Source organism: Aquarana catesbeiana, linkage group LG04 (genome assembly GCF_042186555.1).
Source record: "Aquarana catesbeiana isolate 2022-GZ linkage group LG04, ASM4218655v1, whole genome shotgun sequence".
In the NCBI taxonomy this organism is placed as follows: domain Eukaryota; kingdom Metazoa; phylum Chordata; class Amphibia; order Anura; family Ranidae; genus Aquarana; species Aquarana catesbeiana.
Genome location: NC_133327.1, coordinates 675621138 through 675645819, shown reverse-complemented (window position 1 = coordinate 675645819; position 24682 = coordinate 675621138). Strand labels below are relative to the sequence as shown.

General features: G+C 41.5%; 1 protein-coding gene across 6 annotated transcripts in view; it reads right to left on the bottom strand.

The window, feature by feature from the left end:
* Positions 1-24682, bottom strand: part of PLCB4 (phospholipase C beta 4) — a 535803-nt gene that overhangs the window by 112946 nt on the left and 398175 nt on the right. For 4 of the 6 annotated variants that reach the window (XM_073628632.1, XM_073628629.1, XM_073628627.1 and 1 more), the window contains 3 exons: positions 22945-23029; positions 22749-22808; positions 168-258 (listed from right to left, as the gene is read on the bottom strand). In XM_073628632.1, the coding sequence (XP_073484733.1) occupies positions 168-258; positions 22749-22808; positions 22945-23029 (236 nt within the window). The remainder of the gene's footprint in view (positions 1-167; positions 259-22748; positions 22809-22944; positions 23030-24682) is intronic. The other 2 variants (XM_073628631.1, XM_073628630.1) reach the window with 1 other exon arrangement.

Below are 24682 nucleotides of genomic sequence, written 5' to 3'. Positions count from 1 at the left end.
AAAAAAACTGCATAAGTGTGAACCTAGGGTAAAGCTCCCCCGGTATATGTGTGTACAAAGTAGCAGCACACATTTTTGTATCAACTCTTTATAGGCTTAAAGTATCACCAGAACTTTTACTTTTTGGGTATTTTAGTTTTAGATGGATCAGGAACGACGGCACATACTTTTCTCCGCTTCTTGTTTTAAGCGCTTGTTTTTAATGAGGATCTTTCTCTTTAAGTCGTTGGGAGACGGTAAAGGTCTTCCAGCTTCCAGCTGAAACACAGAAAGAGGAAATAAGAGAATGCGATTATTATTTCATACAACTTACCTGTTTGTATCTATTTTGTTTTTTTTTTTAATATGAATAGGAAAACGTCTACACGACCTTCTCCTGAAGAACGAGGCAGCTGTGTCCGCTGAAGATACTATCAATTCAATCTTAATATCTCTAGATGTCTATTAAAGCGGAACCGAAACCAAAAATGTCATATGTTTAGGGTTACCCCTTTTTGTTCAAAGCCAAACCCCCCCAACACTTTAGCGGCGCACAGCACATTTTTTATTTATTTTTTTTTAAATACACTATACAATAAGATTGTAACAGACCTGGGACACTAGACATGTGCAGTGCCAAAAAATGCATTCGTTTTGGTTTCATTCGTTTTTGTTTTGAGTTGTTCGCGTCATTCGCGTATATACGAAATTCGTTATTTTGCATAAATTCAAAAATTCGGAAATTCGGAAATTGAGAAATCCGAAAATTCAGAAATCTAAAGATCCAAAATATTCAAAAATCCGAGAATTCGACAATCCGAAAATAAGAAAGAAAATCCGAAAATTCAAAAATCCGAAATATTAGAAGATCCGAAATCTTCGAAAACCCGAAAATTCGAAAATCCAAAAATGTGAAAATCCGAAAATTCGGAAATTGACAAAGAAAATCCGAAATAATAAGTAACTAACTAGCTAATAATAACTATTAAATTATAGGCATTGGAATTTCCTTTCAAATTTGGCTGTTTGTGAATGTAACGAATACAAATTTATCCAAAGTTACGAATTATCCGAAATAACGAATGTCCCATCTAAACCAATGGAACGTAACAAATGAATAATAATAAATAATAATAATAAAAAGTTTTTATTATTATTATTATTTATTATTATTAATTTGTTATCTCCCATTCGTTTAGATGGGACATTCGTTATTTCGGATAATTTGTAACTTTGGATAAATTCGTATTCGTTACATTCACTAGCAGCCAAATTTGAAAGGAAATTCCAATACCTATAATTTAATAGTTAGTTATTATTTCGAATCTTACTGATTTTCATTCTTTTTCTCAGATTTTCGAATTTTTGAATTTCCAAATTTCCAAATTCCGTAAATCCAAAAATTCAGAATTCAAAAATTTGGAAATTCGCCAATTCGGAAATTCGTATTTAGGAAATTCAGAAATTCCAAAATTCGGTATCAGATAAATTCGTATTCGTTACGTTCACTAACAGCCAAATTTGAAAGGAAATTCCAATACCTATAATTTAATAGTTATTATTAGCTAGTTAGTTACTATTTCGGATTTTTGGGTTTTCAAATTTTCGTATTTTCATTCTTCTTTTCGGATTTTCGAATTACCAGATTTTCTAATTTTCGGAAAAAAAAAAAGGATTTTCCGTTAATTCGAATGTTTCCGAATTAGCGAATTTGTCGAATTTCGTAGACAAACGAATTCGGAACGAAAAAAATTGCACATGTCTACGGGACACCATTGGGCACTCCAAAGAGAATAGTAATGCGGCGCACATAGTGCCCCCTCACCCTCCTGTCAGGCCCTGCTCCGAGCCACATTCCTCTCTGTATAATGTGTCCGGCTGGACTGAAACCCGGACACATGACTCGAAACCCAAACTGTCCGGGTGAATCCCAGACAGGTGGAAACATAAAATATATTTTTTCTTTTTTTTAATTGTTTTTATTAAGAGATTTCACAGGTACAACCATGGAACAGTCAACTTTGTCTCGGTCAAAATATATTTTTTTCAAGCTTCTTCTGCTTCAATTCCACCTGGTGGTCCTGCAAATAACGCACTTCCTGTCCCTGGCTACACTCACTCCTGTACTGTATCTATGGAGGGAGCCATGGTGGTCACCCTAGGCTGCTCTCTTGATACGAACTATAAATATGTCCCTATCACTTCATCTCTATTAAATGAGCGGCAAGGCAATTAATAATCTACAGAATATAGCTAGAAAGGAAGATTTTTTTTTTTGGTGCAGCTCACAGGAAAGGACACGGAATTGCTGGCGGGATCAACAGGTATTTTCTGGAATTGCTCAAAATGTTCTCAGTTTTAAAACAGAAAACGAATGCAGCCAGCTAGACATTTGCGATTCGTTTCGTTCAAAATTAAAATTCGGAGAGGTTTCATTTTTTTGGCAAATTCGATGTATCCGAATTTCCGAATTACAATAGTACCAAATTCAAACGAATCCGAAATAACAACATAAAAAATTTTCAAATTTGAACAAAATAGAACAAAATAGAATAGAAAATAAAGGAATAGAATAGACTAGAATATAATAGATACAAATAGAATAGAATAACATAGAAAGAACATAACCATCTTCTGAAATTTGAATTTCAAATAGAATTTGGATACATAAGGAAAGAATAGAATAAAAAAATAGAATAGAAAAAAAAAAAAATAGAATAGCATAAACTAATAGAATAGAAAATAATAGAATTAAAAAAAATAATAGAATAGAAAGAATATAACCATTTCCCAAAATTCAAATAGAATCAAAGGACGATGGTATATTCTTTCTAGTCTATTCTATTCTGTTGTTTTTTTCTATACTATTGTATTCTATTCTTTTCTATTCTATTCAAATTCAAATTGATTATATTTGAATTTTGGAAAATGGTTATATTAGTTCTATTTTTTTTTAAATTCTACTTTCTATTCGAATTTCAGAAGTTGGTTATAATCTTTCTATTTAATTCTATTTTTTTTATTCTATTCTATTCCTTTCCATTCTAGTCTATTCCATTATATTTCTGTTCTTTTATTTTCTATCCTATTGTGTTTTGTTTTACTCTATTATATTCCATTCTTTTTCTTTTATTTCCTGTTATATTCTTTTCTCTTCTATTTTTTTTCTATTATATTCCTTTATTTTCTATCCTATTGTGTTTTGTTTTACTTTATTATATTCAATTCTTTTATTTCCTGTTATATTCTTTTCTATTCTATTTTTTTTTCTATTATATTCCTTTATTTTCTATTCTATTTTATTCTCTTTGGAAATTGTAAAACGATTCGAATTCAAAAACTTTTCAAATTTGAAAACAATTTTTTTTACGTTATTTTGGATTCGTTATAATTCGAATTTTCAAATGACAATAGTACTGGATTTAAACGAATCCGAAATAACTAAGAAAAAAAAAAAATAGTTTTCAAATTTGAATTCGAAATTTTCGGATGAAGTTTCGAATTTTTGTTTTTCAGGAATACGGACGTATCTGTAATCTCCAAATGACAATAGCACCGGATACATCCGCATTTCCGAAAAAACGAAGTCGAAATCTATTCGAAATTCATTCGAAAACTTTTGGAAACGATCCGAATTCGAAAATTCGAATCGATTCAAATACAAATAAACAATACAAATCCTGAAAATTAATTACGGATTAAATGATTTTAACGAAACGAATATATGTAAATAACGAATCCAAACTAAACACATTTTTTTCGTTCTGCACATGTCTACTCGCCACCACATATAAGGGGCTCGCCGACCGCCTCACTGTAAATATACGCCATTGCTTTGATGTTAAATACCGGGGTTGTGGAAGCAGATAGCTGCCATAACCCCCCCAGTATCTTTATTTACAGCAGGCGGCCGGCTTTCCATATAAAAGTGGTCCCAGCAGCGGATTCACTTGTGTTGCAATTATATATATATATACTATATTATTTTTTTATTTGCCATTTTTTTTCCCCACGAACGTAGAGTTACCCTTTAAGCTGCAATATATTACATGTCTGTTTTTGGGTTTACAAATACTTTAAGGCCCCATTCACACCTGAGCGTAGCGTTTTCAGGCACAAAGTCGCGCGATTTTACAGCGTTTTTGCCGCTGTTTCTACCGTGTTTTTGCGGCGGTTTTGCCGTGATTTTGTACAGGTCAAAAGGTCGCCAATGTAAAAATGCAGAAAAACGCCCAAATCTGCCTAAAAAAAAAAAAGTTCCAAAACTTGTTTGAGCTTCAGGCGTTTTGGAGCTTCTGGGCTTCAGGCGTTTTAGAGTGGAGATGTCAACCGTCTCCATAGAGAATATATACAGAAAAAAAGTGCAGCGCTGGATAGATATACCGTAACAAACTTTAATATAAATATTTACAAAACATGCAATTATTAAAATTAATAAATATGAATAGGTGATTACAAAATTGATTTGAAATTATAATAAAAATAAAATAGAAATAAAAATATGATTTTGATAAACCCTAGTGAAAATCAAAAATCATATTTTTATTCATATTTTTATTTCTATTTTATTTTTATTATAGTTTCAAATCAATTTTGCGATCACGTATTCATATTTATTAATTTTAATATTTGCATTTTTTTTTGTAAATATTTATATTTAATTTTGTTATGGCATATCTATCCAGCACTACACTTTTTTTTCTGTATATGTTACATTTGTGGCCCCTATCAGGGTTATAAGTGTTCAGCTGCAGGTTATCTTCACAGGTTTCACATATTTATCACTCAATTAGATTTTAGCGCAAATTTTTTTCTTTAGAAATATCTCCATAGAGAATTATTGATTTTTTTTCCCCTCCAGCGTTTTTTAGCTTCAGGCTTCAAGCTACAAAACGCTCAGGTGTGAATGGGGCCTGAGAGTGAACAAAACGGACTTTGGCAGCATTTCATTGTTATGTGTATCATTTTTTTTTTTTGCCGCAGTTTCCGCCCTTTTCTGGTGTTTTTCTTCTGATTGGCCACAAACTCGTGTCTCCAACTTCTCGCACAATATTTTTTGTGGGTGTCCGTGTCTGCACTCCAGTTCCCTGTAGGGGGACTTGAACCTGGACAGCTGGATAATTTCCACCCGAGATCCCGGGAGTACAGATTGACCCGCACAAAGATGAGATCAAAATGTCCCGGGATCTCGCATGGAAATGATCCGTTGAACCGCCATTCCCCATTCTGCTTTTCAATCTTTAAAGCTGAACTCCGGGCACAAAAAAACATGAATTTGTTCTGCGATTGACACAAAGGATATAAAATCACCTTTGTTGGACCAAATCCCATTGCAAACCGCTTTCTTACCAGGCACCTAAACCCCCTTCCTCCCCAGACCAATTTTTAGCTTTCAGCGCTGTCACACTTTGAATGACAATTGCGCGGTCATACAACACTGTACTCAAATTAAATTTTTATCATTTTTTTCCCACAAATGGAGCTTTCTTTTGGTGGTATTTAATCACAGCTGGGGTTTTTATTTTTTGCTAAACAAACAAAAAAATACAAAAAAATACATAAATGTTTGAAAAAAAAAAAACATGTTTCATAGTTTGTTATAAAATTTTGCAAACGGGTAATTTTTCTCCTTCATTGATATTCGCTGATGAGGCTGCACTGATGAGGCTGCACTGATAGGCTTATGATTTGTTTCACACAAATAGAGCTTTATTTTGGTGGTATTTAATCATTTAATAATTGTTATTTTTTGCTAAATAAACGTATAAAGACAAAAGGCGTTTTCATAGTTTGTTATAAAATTTTGCAAATAGGTAATATTTCTCCTTCACTGATGGACATTGATGAGGAGGCACTGATGGGCACTGATAGCCAGCACTGATAGGCACTGGTAGGCAGCACTGATAGACAGCACCAATGGGCACTGGTAGGCGGCACTGATAGGTGACACTGATGAGGAGGCACTGATGGGCACTGATAAGACGGCACTGATGGGCCCTGATGGGTGGCACTGATAGATGTCACTGATGGGCACTGGTAAGTGGTATTGATGGGCACTGGTAGGTGGTATTGATAGGCAGCACTGGTGATGAGGCACTGATTGGTGACATTTATAGGTGGCACTGATGGGCACTGATAAGACGGCACTGGTGGGCCCTGATGGGTGGCACTGATGGGTGGCACTGATAGATGTCACTAATGGGCACTGGTAGGTGGTATTGATAGGCAGCACTGGTGATGAGGCACTGATTGGTGACATTTATAGGTGGTACTGTGGGCACTGATAGGTGACACTGTGGGCACTGATGGGTGGTACTGTGGGCACTGGTAGTTGGCGCTGTGGGCACTGGTAGGTGGGTAGGTGCAGAGGCTCTCCACGATCGGGATTGATGTCCCTCTCACAGCTGCCAGTGATCGAAAAAATAGCCGATTACCGGCTCTGTTCACATCACATGATCAGCTGTCATTGGCTGATAGCTGATCACATGGTAAGAGGTCGGGATCGACCCCTTACTCCGATCTGTGACCAGCCGAGTCTCATAGACTCGCTGATTACAGAGCGCGCCGCGCATGCCCTGCAGGTGGCGTGTAGGCCACTCGAGCATGGGAAGACGTCTATGGACGACCTCCCGGCAAGTTAGGTCCACGCTGTAGCCGTCTTTCGGCTAGAGCGCGGACGGGAGGTGGTTAAAGTTGTAAAAGTAGCAGTGGTGTCCTCAACACTGTACTGTACACAGTCTGTGCAGAGAGCAGAGCTATGGGAGGGATCCAGCAGGCTCCACCCACTACAGGAGGGGGGGGCTGAGACAAGACCTGTCACCCTACACATGGAGAGAGAGTAGCAGTGAGCGGTCTTTATTACAAGAAGCTCCTACACAAAAGCAGAATTTCACACCGGATTGCACAGATCAGGAAGAAATACACAAGGCACACCAAGGGCGCTCCAGTGAGCGCTGGAGGGGCCGGTGACTGACAGTCGCAGGCTCTTTGCTTAATGAAGGCTGAGAACTGAATGATCAGCAGTCTTTGATATCTTGGTTCTCAGGCTTGGAGCCAGTAGGGGATCCAAGCTGCATTCATCTAGGTGAGTATAAATGTTTTTTTTTTGTTTTTTTTAGAAGGCCATACTTCTCTTTTAAGTAAATCATTTTGTTTCGTTACATTAGAATAATTTGTTTTATATATTTGGATTTATTTTGTATATTCAAATTTGTTTTGTACAGCCGTAGCCAAAAGTTTTGAGCATGACACAAAAATATTAATTTTCTCAAAGTCTGCGGCCTCCGTTTTTCTGATGACAATTTGCATATACTCCAGAATGTTATGAAGAGCGATCAGATGAATTGCAATTAATTGCAAAGTCCCTCTTTGCCATGAAAATGAACTTAATCCCATAAAAAATAGGATTTTTTAAAACAGCTTACCTGTAAAATCCTTTTCTTTCGAAGGACATCACGGGACACAGAGCCACAGTAATTACTGATGGGTTATATAGGTATCACTGGTGATTGGACACTGGCACACCCTATCAGGAAGTTCAACCCCCTATATAATCCCTCCCCCTTGCAGGGATACCTCAGTTTTGTAGCCAAGCAATATAGTGTATTAGAAGAGGGGTGGGACCTCTGTGTCCCGTGATGTCCTTCGAAAGAAAAGGATTTTACAGGTAAGCTGTTTTAAAAAATCCTATTTTCTTTCTCGAACATCACGGGACACAGAGCCACAGTAATTACTGATGGGATGTCCCAGAGCAATGCTACCTGAGGGGGGGGGAACCACGACCAAGTAGGGTGCAATCAGACCTGAGGACCCTGTACTGCTGCCTGCAGCACACTACGCCCAAAGGCGATATCCTCATGCCTTCTCACATCCACCTGATAGAATCTGGTGAATGTATGAACTGAAGACCAGGTTGCGGCCTTGCAGATTTGAGCCATAGAGGCCCGGTGATGCACTGCCCAAGAAGCACCAATAGCCCTTGTGGAATGTGCCCTGATCTGAAATGGAGGAATCTTCTGTTTCAAACCGTAAGCTTGAATGATCAACTGTCGAATCCATTTAGAAATGGTAGCTTTTGACGCTGCCTGTCCTCTATTGGGACCCTCTGGCAGCACAAACAAAACATCCGTCTTGCGGATCTGAGTAGTTGCCCCTAGATAGGCCTTAACTGCTCTTACTACATCCAACGAATGTAGAGATCTCTCTTCCGGAGAACAGGGATCTGGAAAAAAGGAAGGTAGAACAATGTCTTGGTTTAAATGAAAATCAGAAACCACCTTCGGTAAAAAACTAGGATGAGGGCGTAGTACCACTCTATCCTTGTGTATAATCAAATAAGGCTCCTTACAGGAAAGAGCTGCTAATTCTGATACTCTTCTAGCAGAAGAGATGGCCACCAGAAAAATTAATTTCCTTGTCAACAAGACCAAAGGAATCTGACTTATTGGTTCAAAAGGCCGTTTCTGTAACACAGCCAGGACCAAATTCAAGTCCCAGGGGTTTAGGGGCGCTTTAACCGGAGGATTAAGACGCATCACCCCCTGCATAAAGTTTCGGACCAAAGAATGCGAAGCAAGTGGCCGCTGAAATAATACTGATAAAGCAGAGACCTGGCCCTTGATGGTACTCAAGGCCAGCTTCATCTCTAATCCCATCTGTAGAAAATCAAGGATTCTACCTATGACATATTTTCTGGGATGCCAACCTCTGGATTCACACCAGGTTATATAAGCTTTCCAGACTCTATGATAAATCATCCTGGAAGCTGGCTTCCTTGCATTAATCAAGGTAGATATGACAGGACCTGAGAGCCCACGACTCTTCAGAACGTGGGTCTCAATAGCCAAACCGTCAAATTTATCGTTTGTAAGGCAGGATGGAACACTGGACCTTGAGATAACAGGTCTGGGCGTTCCGGTAGTGTCCACGGGGAACCTACCGTCATCCTTACTATTTCTGCATACCAAGTCCTTCTGGGCCAAGCGGGGGCCACCAGAAGTACCGACTTCCTTTCCTGCCTGATCCTGCGAAGGAGTCGTGGTAGTAGCAGAATAGGCGGGAATGCGTAAATCAGTGAGAACCGATGCCACGGAATCACCAACGCATCCGTCCCGCATGCAAGAGGATCTTTTGTCCTTGCCACAAATCTGTCTATATTTTTGTTGAATCGGGATGCAAAGAGATCTACATCTGGAACCCCCCATCTTTGGCATATGGCCCAAAAGACGTCGGGATGCAGAGACCATTCCCCTGGAAGTAACTGCTGGCGACTTAGATAGTCCGCCTGCCAATTCTCTATTCCCGGGATGAAAACTGCCGATATGCATGGCACATGCATCTCTGCCCAGACTAAGATCTGGTTCACCTCTTTTTGAGCAGCTCGGCTCCGGGTGCCTCCCTGATGATTGACATAAGCCACTGCTGTGGCATTGTCGGACTGGATCCTGACCGGACAACCCTGTAGCCTGATAGTCCAGGCTTTTAGAGCTAGATGTATCGCCCGGATCTCCAGAATGTTGATGGGTAAGGTCCTCTCTGTCTTGGACCATACTCCTTGGACCGCAGCCTGTTCCAGAACTGCTCCCCAACCTGACAGACTGGCATCTGTTGTTACCACCGTCCAGGTAACCGGTAGAAAGGATTTCCCCTTCTGCAGGTTTTCGGGTATGAGCCACCAATTGAGGCTCTGACGCACCGCATGCGACAGGTGCATCGGAAAGTCTAATGCCTGAACCTTCTTGTTCCAGGTCGACAGAATACTGTGTTGCAGCATTCTTGAGTGAAACTGAGCATAGGGAACTGCTTCGAATGAAGACACCATCTTCCCTAGTAGCCTCATACAAAGGCGGACTGAGGGACCCTTCTTGGTCCTTACTGTCAGAATCAGCTCTCTCAAAGCAGTGATCTTTGCCTGGGGTAGAAATATTTTCTCCTGGCTTGTATGTATAATCAGACCTAAATACTCCAGTCTTCTTACTGGTTTTAGGAAAGACTTTTCTAAGTTGAGGATCCAACCCAGGTGTTCTAGATACCTGACCGTGGTCCTCAAGTTTCCATTCAAAGAGGCTACCGACCGGTCTATCAAGAGCAGGTCGTCTAGGTATGCTATGACAGCTATACCCTGAGCCCTTAATCTGGCCAGAGGAGGAGCCAAGATCTTTGTGAACACTCGAGGTGCAGTGGCTATCCCAAAGGGCAGAGCCATAAACTGGAAATGGCGCCCTCCTACCTCGAAGCGCAGAAACTTCTGATGAGCAGGAAAAATGGGCACATGCAGATATGCATCTCTGATGTCTATTGATGCCAGAAATTCTCCTCCCTGCAGGGTGGGAACTACTGTTCGAATTGATTCCATGCGGAAGGATTGAATCCTTAGGAATCGGTTCAGATCCCTTAAGTCCAAAATGGGCCTGACATCCCCATTTGGCTTTTGGACCGTAAAAAGGTTGGAATAGAAGCCCAATCCCTGGTCCTTTGCGGGAACTATCATAATGACCTCCTGCGACAAAAGTCGCTCTAACGCTAGAAGGAGCGACTGCTTCTTCTCTGGGTCTCTGGGAACATTTGATCTGAGGAACCGAGGAGAAGGGAATTCCTGAAACTCCAGCTTGTACCCTAAGGTTACCGTGGAGACTACCCATCTGTCCTGGAAGTCCTCCTGCCAGAGCTCTGAGAATTGTCGCAGTCTTCCCCCCACTCGAGTGAGCGGGAGCGCCCCCTCATGCAGAGGTCTTAGTGTTTTGCCTAGTAGGCTTCTTTCCCCAGGACTTCTTTTGTCCCTGGGGTTGACTCTTGTCTCTGGACCCCGATGGAGGCGGCCGTCGAGACTGCCTGGAGGCTGAAGCCCCCGGCACTGGGGAAAGAGTCCGTTTGAAAGAGGGACGCTTACTCTTCTTCTTGACAGGTAAGAGAGTGCTTTTCCCACAAGAGATTCTCTTGATATAGTTATCCAAGTCCTCTCCAAACAACCTTGCACCACGAAATGGAAACCCAGCCAGTAGCTTCTTACATGGTGCTTCGGCTGACCAATTTTTCAACCATAGGATTCTACGTATATGCACCAACCCCAGTGAAAGACGGGAGGTTTGCACGATAGAATCTCTAATGGCGTCAACCACAAAGCATAAGGCCGCTGGAAGGTTAGCAAACCCCTGGGCCTGCTGTTCAGGTAATACTTTGATGACCTGCTTAACATGGTCTCTTAAGTATTGACAGACTCCAATCGCTGCTATTGCAGGTTGGGCCACTGATCCTGCTAAGGAGAAAACATCCTTCAATAGGGATTCCATCCTTTTATCTACAGGATCCCTGAGCATCTGAGCATTGTCTACAGGACAAGTCAGGCTATTATTTATTGAGGAAATGGCGGCATCAATAGCCGGAATTCCCCACATTTAAATAAACTTTTCTTCCATCGGATAAAGTGTTGAAAACTTTCTCGGCGGAAAAAAACGTTTGTCTGGGTGATCCCACTCAGAATAAATAAGCTTTTCAAGTAAAGTATGAACAGGAAAAGCATGTGCTGCTTGGAAAGGTTTCAGTGACCCCAAAGCAGAAGAGGATTCTTTAGCAGTTTCAGGTATGGGCAACTTAAATGTGGAGCGGACCAATCCAGTGAGGATCTGCACTAAGACTTTCTCCTCTTGGGAAGTCGCAGAGGGTCCCTCTCCACCTGAATCCTCCGAAGAGGAATCATCCATCCCATCCCGATCCTCTGAAAGGGATTCATCTCCTTTATCCCAGAGCTCCTCTGTCTGAGGGTCTTGGGGAACAGAGGAAAGCCTAGTGCGTTTTCTTCCACTGAGTGAAGACGTAATCACGGCCATTAATCTTTCCTCTAGACCATTAATGGTTGAGGAAAAAACCTCTTGTGTAATATATACAGGGGCTGAAGTGCCAGAAGCAGGTGTAGCCCCTGACCCCGATGGCTCTCCCTGGCTAGCCGTCCCTGGCCCATCTTTAGGGGGGAAGGATGCTGCCGACAGGGGGCCCTCAGAACCTGAACGAGATCCCCTAGTGTCTCTGGTTCCTGGGGTGCTTGAACCTCTTCTACCCATAGTGCAAAGCAACAAGGTGTGAGGTATACAAATGAACACTGTCCGCTGAGCGATGTAGTCTGGCTAAAAGCCTTGCTACCCAATGCTCAGTCTGGTGTTACTTCAGTAAATGCTGCCTAGGAGAATGCCTGTGTCCCACCTTACATGCGACCGTCAGCTCTGTGTCTCTCAGAAGGCTGAGTGCACCTGTACAGAGTGCCTTTAATAGCCTGCAGCTGGCCTGAGTGGGAGTCTAAACACTCTGTGCTGACATCCCGCCCCCTCCTCTACCGCCCCCCCTCGAGTTTTAAAAAAAACGAGCGCTTCCTGCACTGCCGACTCTCCTGTCATGCTCTGGAGAAAAGGCTGGGGATGGGGGGGGGGGGGAAGGAGGGAGACTGGTAACAAGATTTGCCTGAACGGCTATCTTCAGAGATGGTGGCCATTAGGCCACAGAGCCCGGGTGGTATAACCACTTTCTAGACCCCTGTGGCCCCTCTCTAGCCTGGGGGGGAACATTCAAACATGAGAAATCCCCCCATCCACCTTACCTGCTTGCAGCCTGCTTGATACGCTGGGACATACACAGCGATTACAACACCTGAGACAGACATTCAGCATGTGTAGGTTTGTGCTCTTGGCAGCCCCCGGTGGTCACAATAGGCATAGCATGCATTTACCTTAAAGGAGAAAAGCCACTAGAACTCAAAAATTCTGTGGAATCTTACCTTATCCAGCTGCAGGGTGCTGTTTACACAGACCCAATCTTCACCTCTCACGGTGGGCTCCGTTTGAAAAAAACGTCAGAGACTGGGGCCCCCATCAGTAGGGGGATCCAACAGTTCTGGGACCGTAAAGCACCTCGCCAGAAATTAGGAAGTTTAAAGCCATTTTCTGATCTGCGGGGTCCAGCTCTCTAAAAAGAGAAGCATTACGGGTAAAACCTCGTTTCTTCGGACACGAGGCCCGGGTACCATTCAATTCGGCCATGAAAAGACACTTTGAATGGATCCGGTTCGCCTGGCTTGCCCCAGTATAGGATCTTAGGATATTCCCTTTGGAGCTCAGCACAGGACATCTTTACACGTCCATCACCTAAGACACTGGCGTAAAAACTGAGGTATCCCTGCAAGGGGGAGGGATTATATAGGGGGTTGAACTTCCTGATAGGGTGTGCCAGTGTCCAATCACCAGTGATACCTATATAACCCATCAGTAATTACTGTGGCTCTGTGTCCCGTGATGTTCGAGAAAGAAAAAAACTTCCACTGCATTCGTGAAGAAGGCTTCAGGGCGCCCAAGAAAGTCCAGCAAGCGCCAGGACCCTTTCCTACAGTTGATTAAGCTGCGGGATCGGGGCACCACCAGTGCAGAGCTTGCTTAGGAATGGCAGCAGGCAGGTGTGAGGACATTGGCACGCACAGCGAGGAGAAGACTTTTGGAGGATGGCCTGGTGTCAAGAAGGGCACCAAAGAAGCCACTTCTCTCCAGGAAAAACATCAGGGACAGACTGATATTCTGCAAAAGGTACAGGGATTGGACTGCTGAGGACTGGGGTAAAGTCATATTCTCTGTTGAATCCCCTTTCTGATTGTTTGGGGCATCCGGAAACAACCTTGTCCAGAGAAGAAAAGGTGAGCACCACCATCAGTCCTGTGTCATGCCAACAGTAAAGCCTCCTGAGACCATTCATGTGTGGGGTTGCTCCTCAGCCAAGGGAGTGGGCTCACTCACAATTTTGCCTAAGAACACAGCCATGAATAAAGAATGGTACAAAAATATCCTTCTCCCAACCATCCATAAACAGTTTGGTGATGAACAATGCCTTTTCCAGCATGATGGAGCACCTTGCCATAAGGCAAAAGTGATAACTAAGCTGCATGGGGAACAAAACTTCGAAATGTTGGGTTCATGGCCAGGAAACTCACAGACCTTAATCCCATTGAGAACTTGTGGTCAATCCTCAAGAGGCGGGTGAACAAAAAAACCCCACAAATTCTGACAAACCCCAAGCATTGATTATGCAAGAATGGGCAGTCATCTGTCAGGATGTGGCCCAGAAGTTGATGGACAGCATGCCAGGGTGAACTGCAGAGGTCTTAAAAAAAGAAGGGTCAACACTACAAATATTGACTCTTTCCATAAACTTCATGTCATTGTCAATAAAATCCTTTGACACTTATGAAATACTTGTAATTATACTTCAGTATCCCATAGTAACATCTGACAAAAAGATCTAAAAACACTGAAGCAGCACTTTGTGAAAATAATATTTGTGTCATTCTCAAAACTTTTGGCCACGTCTGTACATTCTTTGTTCCACACAGATTTGTATTTAGGAAGTTATTTCAGAATTATGGCTATATTCATTTTTTTAACGTGTTAATTCGTTATTTCGGGAGATTACTTATGAAATGACATGAGCTGATTGGACGATATTACCTGGAGTAACGAAAGTAAGCAATGCAACAAAATTAATTTTGGATTCATTCGCTATGTTATGATTTGGAGATTCTGATGGATCCACCTCCATCCAACCCAAACACAATAAGTAGGATTTATCTTATTTCACCTTTATACCTTTCTGTATTTATTGCAATATGTTTCCATTAATAAGACATGTGCAATTTGTTTTTGACAAATTCGTCAATTCCAAAATTTCTGAATTTCTAAATTTTTCAATTTCCGAATTTCCAAATTTCCGAATTTCGAATTTTCGGATTTTTGGAATTCGAAAATTCGGAAATTCAAAAATTCGAAAATCCAAAAATTAGACAATCTAAAAAAAAGAAAGAGAATCAGTAAAATTCGAATTAATAACTAACTATTAAATTATAGGTATTGGAATTTCCTTTCAAATTTGGCTGTTTGTGAACATAACAAGTACGAATTTACGAATTATCTGAAATAACGAATGCCGCATCTAAACGAATGGAATGTAACAATCTAATAATAATAAATAACAGTAATAATAATAAAACATTTTTATTATTATTAATTTGTTCCATTCCATTCGTTTAGATGCGGCATTCGTTATTTCAGGTAATTCGTAACTTCAGATAAATTTGTATTTGTTACCTTCACAAACAGCCAAATTTGAAAGGAAATTCCAATACCTATAACTGAATTTTTGAATTTCCAAATTTCCAAATTCCGTAAATCCAAAAATTCAGAATTCAAAAATTTGGAAATTCGCAAATTCGGAAATTCGTATTTAGGAAATTCAGAAATTTGAAAATTCGGAAATCCGAAAATTCGAAAATTTGAAAATTCGGAATTCCGAAAATTCCAAATTTAGAAATCTGAAAATTCGTATTTTGGATATTCAAAAATTTGAAAATTTGGACATTCGGAAATTCAAAAAGATTTGAAAATCTGAAAATTCCAAAATTCAAAAATTCAGAAAATCTGAAAATGTCAAAATCCTGATTTTCGAATTTCCGAATATCCAAAAAAAGCATAAAACGAAATGAAAACGAAAACGAACAAATGTTTTGTCAGTGCACATGTCTACCATTTAATATGTAGTGCATTTTTTATAATAATGAAAAATGTTAATGCAAAAAGAATCGGTTGATTACCCAAGAATCAAAAATAAGGATAAACCCGAACCAATTTGGATCATTTGTTATATCCTTACGTTTTTTTGGATGCTTCAAACATTTATAAAAGGCCCAAACTATCGCATCATGTCATTCAAATGCATACAAATGGTGGTTTCATTATAATTTATTTAGGATTTGTTGAAATTTGTTACTATTATAATTCAGAGATTTGGATAAATTTGAATCTCCAAATCACGCAAATGTTGTCCGAATTTTAATTTGCAATGAAACAAAATCACATGTGTCTAATTGCTGTGTGAATTCTTTATAAGAACACCCCCCCAAGGTTTAACTAAGACTGCTGATGGATCTATTTATTAGGCATTTTTGCTTATCCCAGAGTTCAGCTTTAAAGCTCCTCTGGGGCAAAAACTGATGCATCTAGGTCTATGAAATCTGTAGAATTCTGCATGATAAAAAGACACTTTTTGATGAGAAACAGATAAATTCTCTTGAGGCTTACAAGGTCGGGGCACCCCCAGGGATGCTAAAGGACATAGCAGTACAATTGAATCTGTCAAATAAAACTCATACAGTCCCGGGGTGGGGGGGGGGGGGGGGGGGGAGGTAAATAAAAGAGACAAAGACAGAACACAGAGTGCATGATTACAGCAAGGAAGAAAGCAAGTGACGTCACGCCGCAGGCATACTCCCCAACAAGTCCACATGTGCAATGAGATCCAGAATCCAGGCCGTGATCAGAGCAGACCTGTCATGTGTCTGGAGTGGCCGGGACACTGTTTTACCCCCTTCAGGAATGTTGGGAGGTATGCACTGCTGACAGCAAACCTCAACTTCAGTGCAGTGCTCAATTGCCGAAATTATCAAAGCTATGTGAGTCACATGATGCAAGTTGCCAACCTTTCTTATCATCAATGCAAATTGGTGTTTATTAGAAAAATCTATTTTACTAGAAAAAAAGCCTATTTAAGTTTATGTTGTGCATTTATATATAAAAAAAAATAAAAAAATAATAATAATTGCAGAGATATTTGCCCTGTGAAACTGCATGGACATACAGTACATTATGTATAAATGGGGGCAAAACTGAGGCTATTTTTAGACTGAATAGGGAAAATACCACATAATGGCCACTAGATGGAGCTAATAATCATAGGAAATAAAAAACTTGTTGACCTGAAGAGAAAATAGTCTAATAACATCCACACGGAATGAATGTACATCCAGTTTCACAAGACAAATAGATCTGCAAATGTTTTATAAATACACCCCATAGTGGACTTCTGTAGTCATGGGAATTCCAAGTTTAAATGCTATGTAAAGCCAAAAATGTTCCTAGCTGTGGATGAAGTTGGAAAGGGTTGGAGTTTTTGTTGCACTGACTCTCCCACACTTTTTTGTCTCGGTAATCATAAGTGATGAGTTTGGGTTTGGTCCAAACTAAGTGCAGCCGAATCCAGAAGTTAGCTGCCAATGAGCTACGAGTGAGAGATTCCTCACCTTGCTGCGGACATACACGAAGGGATGGGGACTCTTGTGATGTCATTGACCTAATATGGACACGTGGCCATGTTACATCAATGGCACTGATCTAAGCGCTGCGTAAACTGTTGGCGCTATATAAATCTCGTATAATAATAATATGGCCATGTGGCCATATTAGGTTAATGATGTCATGAGTATAACCCCGATCCTTGTACATGGAGCTCTGAAGTAGGGAATCTCCCACTCACAGCTCATTGGCCCAGTAAGGACAGTCAACTTCTGAGTTCAGACCAAACCCAAGTACATTCCTATGTTATTGCCATTGACCTAACATGGCCATAAGGCAAAATTGGGTCAATAATGTAACGAGCAAAAACCTAATATGGACATTGTGGTCATATTATGTCAATGGCACTGATCTAATATGGCCATGTGGCCATATTAGGTCAGTGATGTCATGAGTATATCCCCCATCCTTGTATACATGGAGCTCTGGAGTGGGGAATCTCCCACTCACAGCTCATTGGCCTAGTAATGACAACCAACTTCTAAGTTCAGACCAAACCCAAGCCCATTCCTAAGTTAATGCCACTGACCTAACATGGCCATAAGGCAAAAATAGGCCAATAATGTAACAAGCAATAACCTAATATGAACATGTGGTCATATTAGGTCAGTGATGTCATGAGTATGTCCCCATCCTTGTATACATGAAGCTCTTGAGTGGGGAATCTCCCACCCACAGCTCATTGGCCCGGCAATGACAACCAACTTCTGAGTTCAGACCAAACTCAAGCCCATTTTTAAGTCAATGCCAAAGACCTAACACGGTCATAAGGACAAATTAGGTCAATGATGCAACCAGCAATAACCTAATATGGACACGTGACCATATTAGATCAGTGTCATTGCCCTAATATGACCACATGGCCATATTAGGTCATACCATAAGGCAAAATTAGGTCAATAATGTAACAAGCAATAAACTAATATGGACACGTGGTCATATTACGTCAATGGCACTGATCTGATATGGCCATGTGGCCATATTAGGTCCGTGATGTCATGAGTATACCCCCCATCCTTGTATACATGGAGCTCTTGAGTGGGGAATCTCCCACCCACAGCTCATTGGCCCAGTAATGACAACCAACTTCTGAGTTCAGACCAAACTCAAGCCCATTTTGAATTCATTGCCAAATACCTAACATGGTCATAAGGCCAAATTAGGTCAAAGATGCAATCAGCAATAACCTAATATGGACACGTGACTATATTAGATCAGTGTCATTGCCCTAATATGACCATGTGGCCATATTAGGTCATGCCATAAGGCAAAATTAGGTCAATAATGTAACAAGCAATAACCTAATATGGACACGTGGTCATATTACGTCAATGGCACTGATCTAGTATGGCCAGGTGGCCATATTAGGTCAGTGATCTCATGCGTATACCCCCCCATCCTTGTATACATGGAGCTCTGGAGTGGGGAATCTCCCACTCACAGCTCATTGGCCCTGTAATGACAACCAGCTTCTGAGTTCAGACCAAACTCAAGCCCATTTTTAAGTCAATGCCAAAGACCTAGCATGGTCATAAGGCCAAATTAGGTCAATGATGCAACCAGCAATAACCTAATATGGACACGTGACCACATTAGATCAGTGTCATTGCCCTAATATGACCATGTGGCCAAATGAGGTCATGGATGTCACGAGTATACCCCTCATCTTTTGTATTCATGGAGATGTAGGGTGGGGAATTAGGACTGTAATGGAAACCAACTTCCTGGCTCTGACCCAGCCAAAATTAGTCATCATTGTCAATGGAACAGAAAGTGATGGAAAATCCATTATTTTAAAGTTGTCAGCACATCAAGACGTGTTCCGGTGACTACAGCCTTTGCAAAAAAATGTCTTCTCACTTCCAGTTGTGTGTTCAGTTCTGGTGACAGGAAATCTCCCCAAGCTCTCCTACACAGGCAGCAAAAAGTACTGGCGGGGGGGGCTCTAACCCTTCCTTGCGTAATCTAATGCTAGAAAAAAAAGTTTTGGCTACACATACACTTCTATGGACTGTAGTCATTCATGAATTGAATGGCTACAATTCCACAGTGACACCTCAGTGCATACCTCCCAACATTCTGAAAGCGAAATCCATGAAGTAGGAGAATCAGTATCCATTTTACCAAGATTATCTTTATAGGCCCAATCCATGCTAAGCATGTGCACACTTAATACTGCAATCCTGCTCTGGATACAGGCTTAGTACACAAAGGGGTGTATTTACAAAAAAAAATTAAAAAAAATGTTGTGTTAACCTACAAAAACCAAATGTTCTCAGGCTACAAAAAAATGTGAAAAGGGAAATACCGTATTATAGCCATTAGTTGGCGCTGATTATTATAAAAAAAAAGCATGTTCCTCTGCTCCATCTAGTGGCCACGATGATGTATTTTTTTCCCAATAGCTTTGCAATATGACCCATCATAGTCTATATAGTGGTGTCCTAGCTGGTGAAAAGTTCATTAACAATCCAGGATACAAAACGGTTTTGGAATTCATCCTTCTTTTTCATTTATAATCTTCAGGAATAAAGCTCTGTGCATCATGCTGGTACAAAAGCCTGATAATTTCCACCCAAAGTGTCTGACACAACAGCAGGTCACAACAGTGCACACATTACACCCACTGAAGACTAAGGGCAGGATTGGGACATCATTATCAGATATAAGTCCAACGACATTCATCAAGATTGAATGTACTGAGAATTTTTTTATATGAACGTTCATTTGAAAATCTACTAGTTTAAGGCCATATTAAATGGAACTGGCCAAAGTCATCTATAACCCCATTGAGGACCTTTCATTTCTAAAACTTAAAGCTTTACTCCAGACAAACAGCTGAAATACTTATACACGAGCTGCTTTACTTGCCAATTTGTATTTGTGTCCATCCAGTTTTAATATTTAGACAGCACAGCCCTGTCTAGCAGGAAAGGAAACCAGATTTTTTTTCTGCTACAGTTTCACTTTCACTTACAGGCCTCTTCCCTACCTTCACCCTGTGACTGGATAAACTTGAGTTCTGTCTGGAACCTTAGCTGTATTGCTGGGCCAATGAGATGCAGTTGGGAATTCAATGACGTCATGAGCATCCCCGGCGTTTTACAAGCAGTTGCAGGGCGGGGCAGGGCTGTCTTTAATATTGATTGGACCCTGGGCAAACATTTTCTTGGGTCCTGTCAAATCCACTTATCAAATATTTGCGAGCTCAAGAGGAAGCTGCCTTGGGCCCCACAACAATGACTGGGCCCGGGGCAGCTGCCCCTTTTGCCCTGTGGTAAAGATGGCCCTGGGGTGGGGATGCACATGATATCATCAACCTAATATGGTCCCATGGCCATACTGGGACAATTACATTGTCCTTATACAGTGAGGTGAAAAAAGTATTTGATCCCCTGCTGATTTTGTACGTTTGCCCACTGAAATGATCAGTGTATAGTTTTAATGGTCGGTTTGAGTTAGAGACAGAATAACAACAAAAATATCCAGAAAAATGCATTTCCAAGAAGTTATAAATTGATTTGCATTTTAATGAGTGAAATAAGTATTTGATCCCTTGCCAAAACATGACTTAGTACTTGGTGGCAAAACCCTTGTTGGCAATCACAGAGGTCAGACGTTTCTTGTAGTTGCCACCAGGTTTGCACACATCTCAGGAGGGATTTTGTCCCACTCCTCTTTGCAGATCCTCTCCAAGTCATTAAGGTTTTGAGACTGACGTTTGGTAACTTGAACCTTCAGCTCCCTCCACATATTTTCTATGGGATTAAGGTCTGGAGGCTAGCTAGGCCACTCCAGGACCTTAATGTGCTTCTTCTTAAACCACTCCTTTGTTGCCGTGGCCGTGTGTTTTGGGTCATTGTCATGCTGGAAGACCCATCCAGGACCCATTTTCAATGCCCTGGCTGAGGGAAGGAGGTTCTCACCCAAGATTTGATGGTACATTTTACGTTCCATCGTCCCTTTGATGTGGTGAAGTTGTCCTGTCCCCTTAGCAGAAGAACACCCCCAAAGCATAAAGTTTCCACCTCCATGTTTGACGGTGGGGATGGTGTTCTTGGGGTCATAGGCAGCATTCCTCCTCCTCTAAACATGGTCAGTTGAGTTGATGCCAAAGAGCTCGATTTTGGTCTCATCTGACCACAACACTTTCACCCAGTTCTCCTCTGAATCATTTAGATGTTCATTAGCAAACTTCAGATGGACCTGTACATGTGTCTTCTTGAGCAGGGGGACCTTGTGGGCGCTGCAGGATTTCAGTCCTTCACGGCGTAGTGTGTTACCAATTGTTTTCTTGGTGACTATGGTCCCAGCTGAGATCATTGACAAGATTCTCCTGTATAGTTCTGGGGTGATTTCTCACCATTCTCATGATCATTGAAACTTCACGAGCTCCAGACCGAGGGAAATTGACAGTTATTTTGTGTTTCTTCCGTTTGAGAATAATGGCACCAACTGTTGTCACCCTCTCACCAAGCTGCTTGGCGATGGTCTTGTAGCCCATTCCAGCCTTGTGCAGGTCTACAATCTTGTCCCTGACATCCTTGGACAGCTCTTTGGTCTTGGCCATGGAGGAGAGATTGGAATCTGATTGATTGCTTCTGTGGACAGGTGTCTTTTATACAGGTAACAAGCTGAGATTAGGAGCACTCCCTTTAAGAGAGTGCTCCTAATCTCAGCTCTTTACCTGTATAGAAGACACCTGGGAGCCAGAAATCTTGCTGATTAAGAGGAGATCAAATACTTATTTCACTCATTAAAATGCAAATCAATGTATAACTTTTTTGAAATGCAATTGTCTGCATATTTGTGTTGTTATTCTGTCTCTCTGTTAAAATAAACCTACCATTAAATGACAGACTGATCATTTCTTTGTCATCGGGCAAACATACACAATCAGCAGGGGGTCAGATACTTTTTCCCCTCACTGTATAGTATATAGTAATGTGGCCAAATTATGCCAAAAGCATCCCTGCCCTTGTGTTATGTACATCTCTGCAAGCATCTCATTGGACCATTGGGGAATGGGATCACGTGACCGCTTCCTAGGGGTTTGGGCCCAACTGGACAGTGAAAGGAGGAAGCAGGAAACTGATGTGCTCATCTCTCTGTCACTCTGCTCTCTCCTCTTATCAGCATGTTCCTTGCACTAAAGCACAACTGATTGGCCCCTTATGCTGCTTCTCCCTCCCCCCCTATAAGCTCTGCTGTACAGATTGTACTATAGACTGCAAGAGTCATAATCAGGTGCTTGCATTAAAACAAAATGATGTATTAATAATTTCAGAGCTGCAATAATGTGAGCCTTTAATACCTGCCCGGAGTTCAGCTTTAACTTCCAACAAACTACGATGTATCACTTTTTATATTTTTATTTTCCCGCAAAAAATGTATACCTAAAAAAATCATGCCTTTAGCCTTACAAAGATAACACTGATATTCCAAATAAATAAACCCGCACTGCACGTTAGAGAACACATAAAATGTTTTCACTGCATGCAGCAGAAACTCCAAATTCCGCTTAGCGTGCCCCATCCAAGCCCCTTCATTCCTATCCCAATGGTCATATCATATTGTGTCACTAGGTGGCAGCAAAGCTTAAGATTTTTTTTTTACTTCACAAGAGGGCTGTGCAAGCTTTCCTTTGCCTTGTTTGTTGGGTTCATTGGCAATTGCCTGTGGAGATGAATAATATTCCTCAACTTTATTCTCTACAAGTCCATCAGTGACGTGAATGACACTCAAAAAAAAAAAAAAAAAAGAAAGAAAAAAGAACACCTTATAAGACGAGATGGAAATCTTGTTTACATACCGGGTATGACTCAAGGGGCTGCTTCAGTAGGAGATCCCCGAAAATTTCCTCGCAGTATTTGGACATCTTGTACTGTTGATATTTACTGAAATATAGTAAAACATTTTAAAATACAGCATGGAGATGAACCCAGATGACAAAGTGCAATTTCAGTTTTCAATATGTAAGATTATAAAATTCTCTAAAAAGGGGTTTTTCACTACCTGAGGCTGAACTGGGGTCTGGGGGGGGGGGGGGTCTCTAGTACACGGATCACTGACTGTAAAGCCTAATCAAGCTCTCAATTTACTCAGGTGCAATTATCAAAACAAAAGGTGTGCAAAGGCGTTCACTTTCTATAGAAAGCAGTCACAGCTTGTGTAGTAAAGCCTGTCCCCTGCCAGCATGCTACAGAGAAGGAATTTGCTCTCTCTGTGGAAGGATGAGCTTGTTAGAAGCATCTCACCACTCAGCCAATGTCTCACTCCTGGTCGTTCTTGGGTGGCAAGACCTCCTCCTATTCCCATTGGCAGGTGGCAGCACTCCTCTAGGGCTGCGTCCTTATTGCGAGGTGGCAGGTTGGCTCTGTCTGCTTGGCCTCTTCTGCTGTGATTGTACACTGGTGCTGTGGCACTATATTTCAACATCACAAGCCCAGGACTCTGTGATCACTTTGTACTACACTGGCTTTTTACTCTGTTCTTTATACTCTTAATTCTGACCTTGCTGACCTGTCTCTGAAATACCCGATTGTCTGCTGCCTACACTGACCTTTTGCTCATCCCTAGACATCCCTGTGGTCTTCTTTGAAGTAAGCCTCTTCCTGGATTACGTTTACTGTATGCCACTTTCCCTGACCTCTTCTGGTCTTTGGATTTACATTTACTATCTGCTGCCTTCTCAGACCTCTGCCTGTCCCTGAATTACATTTACTGTCTGCTGCCTTCCCTGACCTCTGCCTGTTCTTGAATTATTTTTACTGTCTGCTGCCTTCCATGACTTGCTGCCTGCCTTGACCCATGCCTGTTCCTGGATTATACTTATTATCTGCCACCTCCCCTGCCTCGGTCTGTTCCTGGATAACACATACTGTTTGCTGCCTCCTCTGATCTTGGCCTGTGTATGAATTACAATTACTGTCTGTCACCTCCCCTGACCTCAGTCTGTCCCTGGATTACACTTACTGTCTGCTGCCTGCCTTGACCTATGCCTGTTCCTGGAATATACTTATTGCCTGCTGCCTCCCCTGATCTGCCTGTACGGAATTACACTCTCTGTCTTCTGCCCGTCCTGATCCCTGCCTGTCCCTGGATTACACTGACTGTCTGCCACCTCCCCTGACCTCAGCCTGTTCTTTGCATTACTCTTAATGGCTGCCACTTCCCCTGACCTCAGTCTGTCTCTGGATTACACTTACTGTCTGCTGCCTGCCTTGATCTCTGCCTGTCCATGGATTACACTTACTGTCTGCCACCTCCCCTGACCTCGGCCTGTTCTTTGCATTACACTTACTGGCTGCCACTTCCCCTGACCTCAGTCTGTCTCTGGATTACACTTACTGTCTGCTGCCTGCCTTGACCTATGCCTGTTCCTGAAATATACGTATTGCTTGCTGCCTCCCCTGATCTGCCTGTACTGAATTACACTTTCTGTCTTCTGCCCGTCCTGATCCCTGCCTGTCCCTGGATTACTCTTTCTGTCTTCTGCCTGCCCTGATCCCTGCCTGTCCCTGGATTACACTTACTGTCTGCCACCTCCC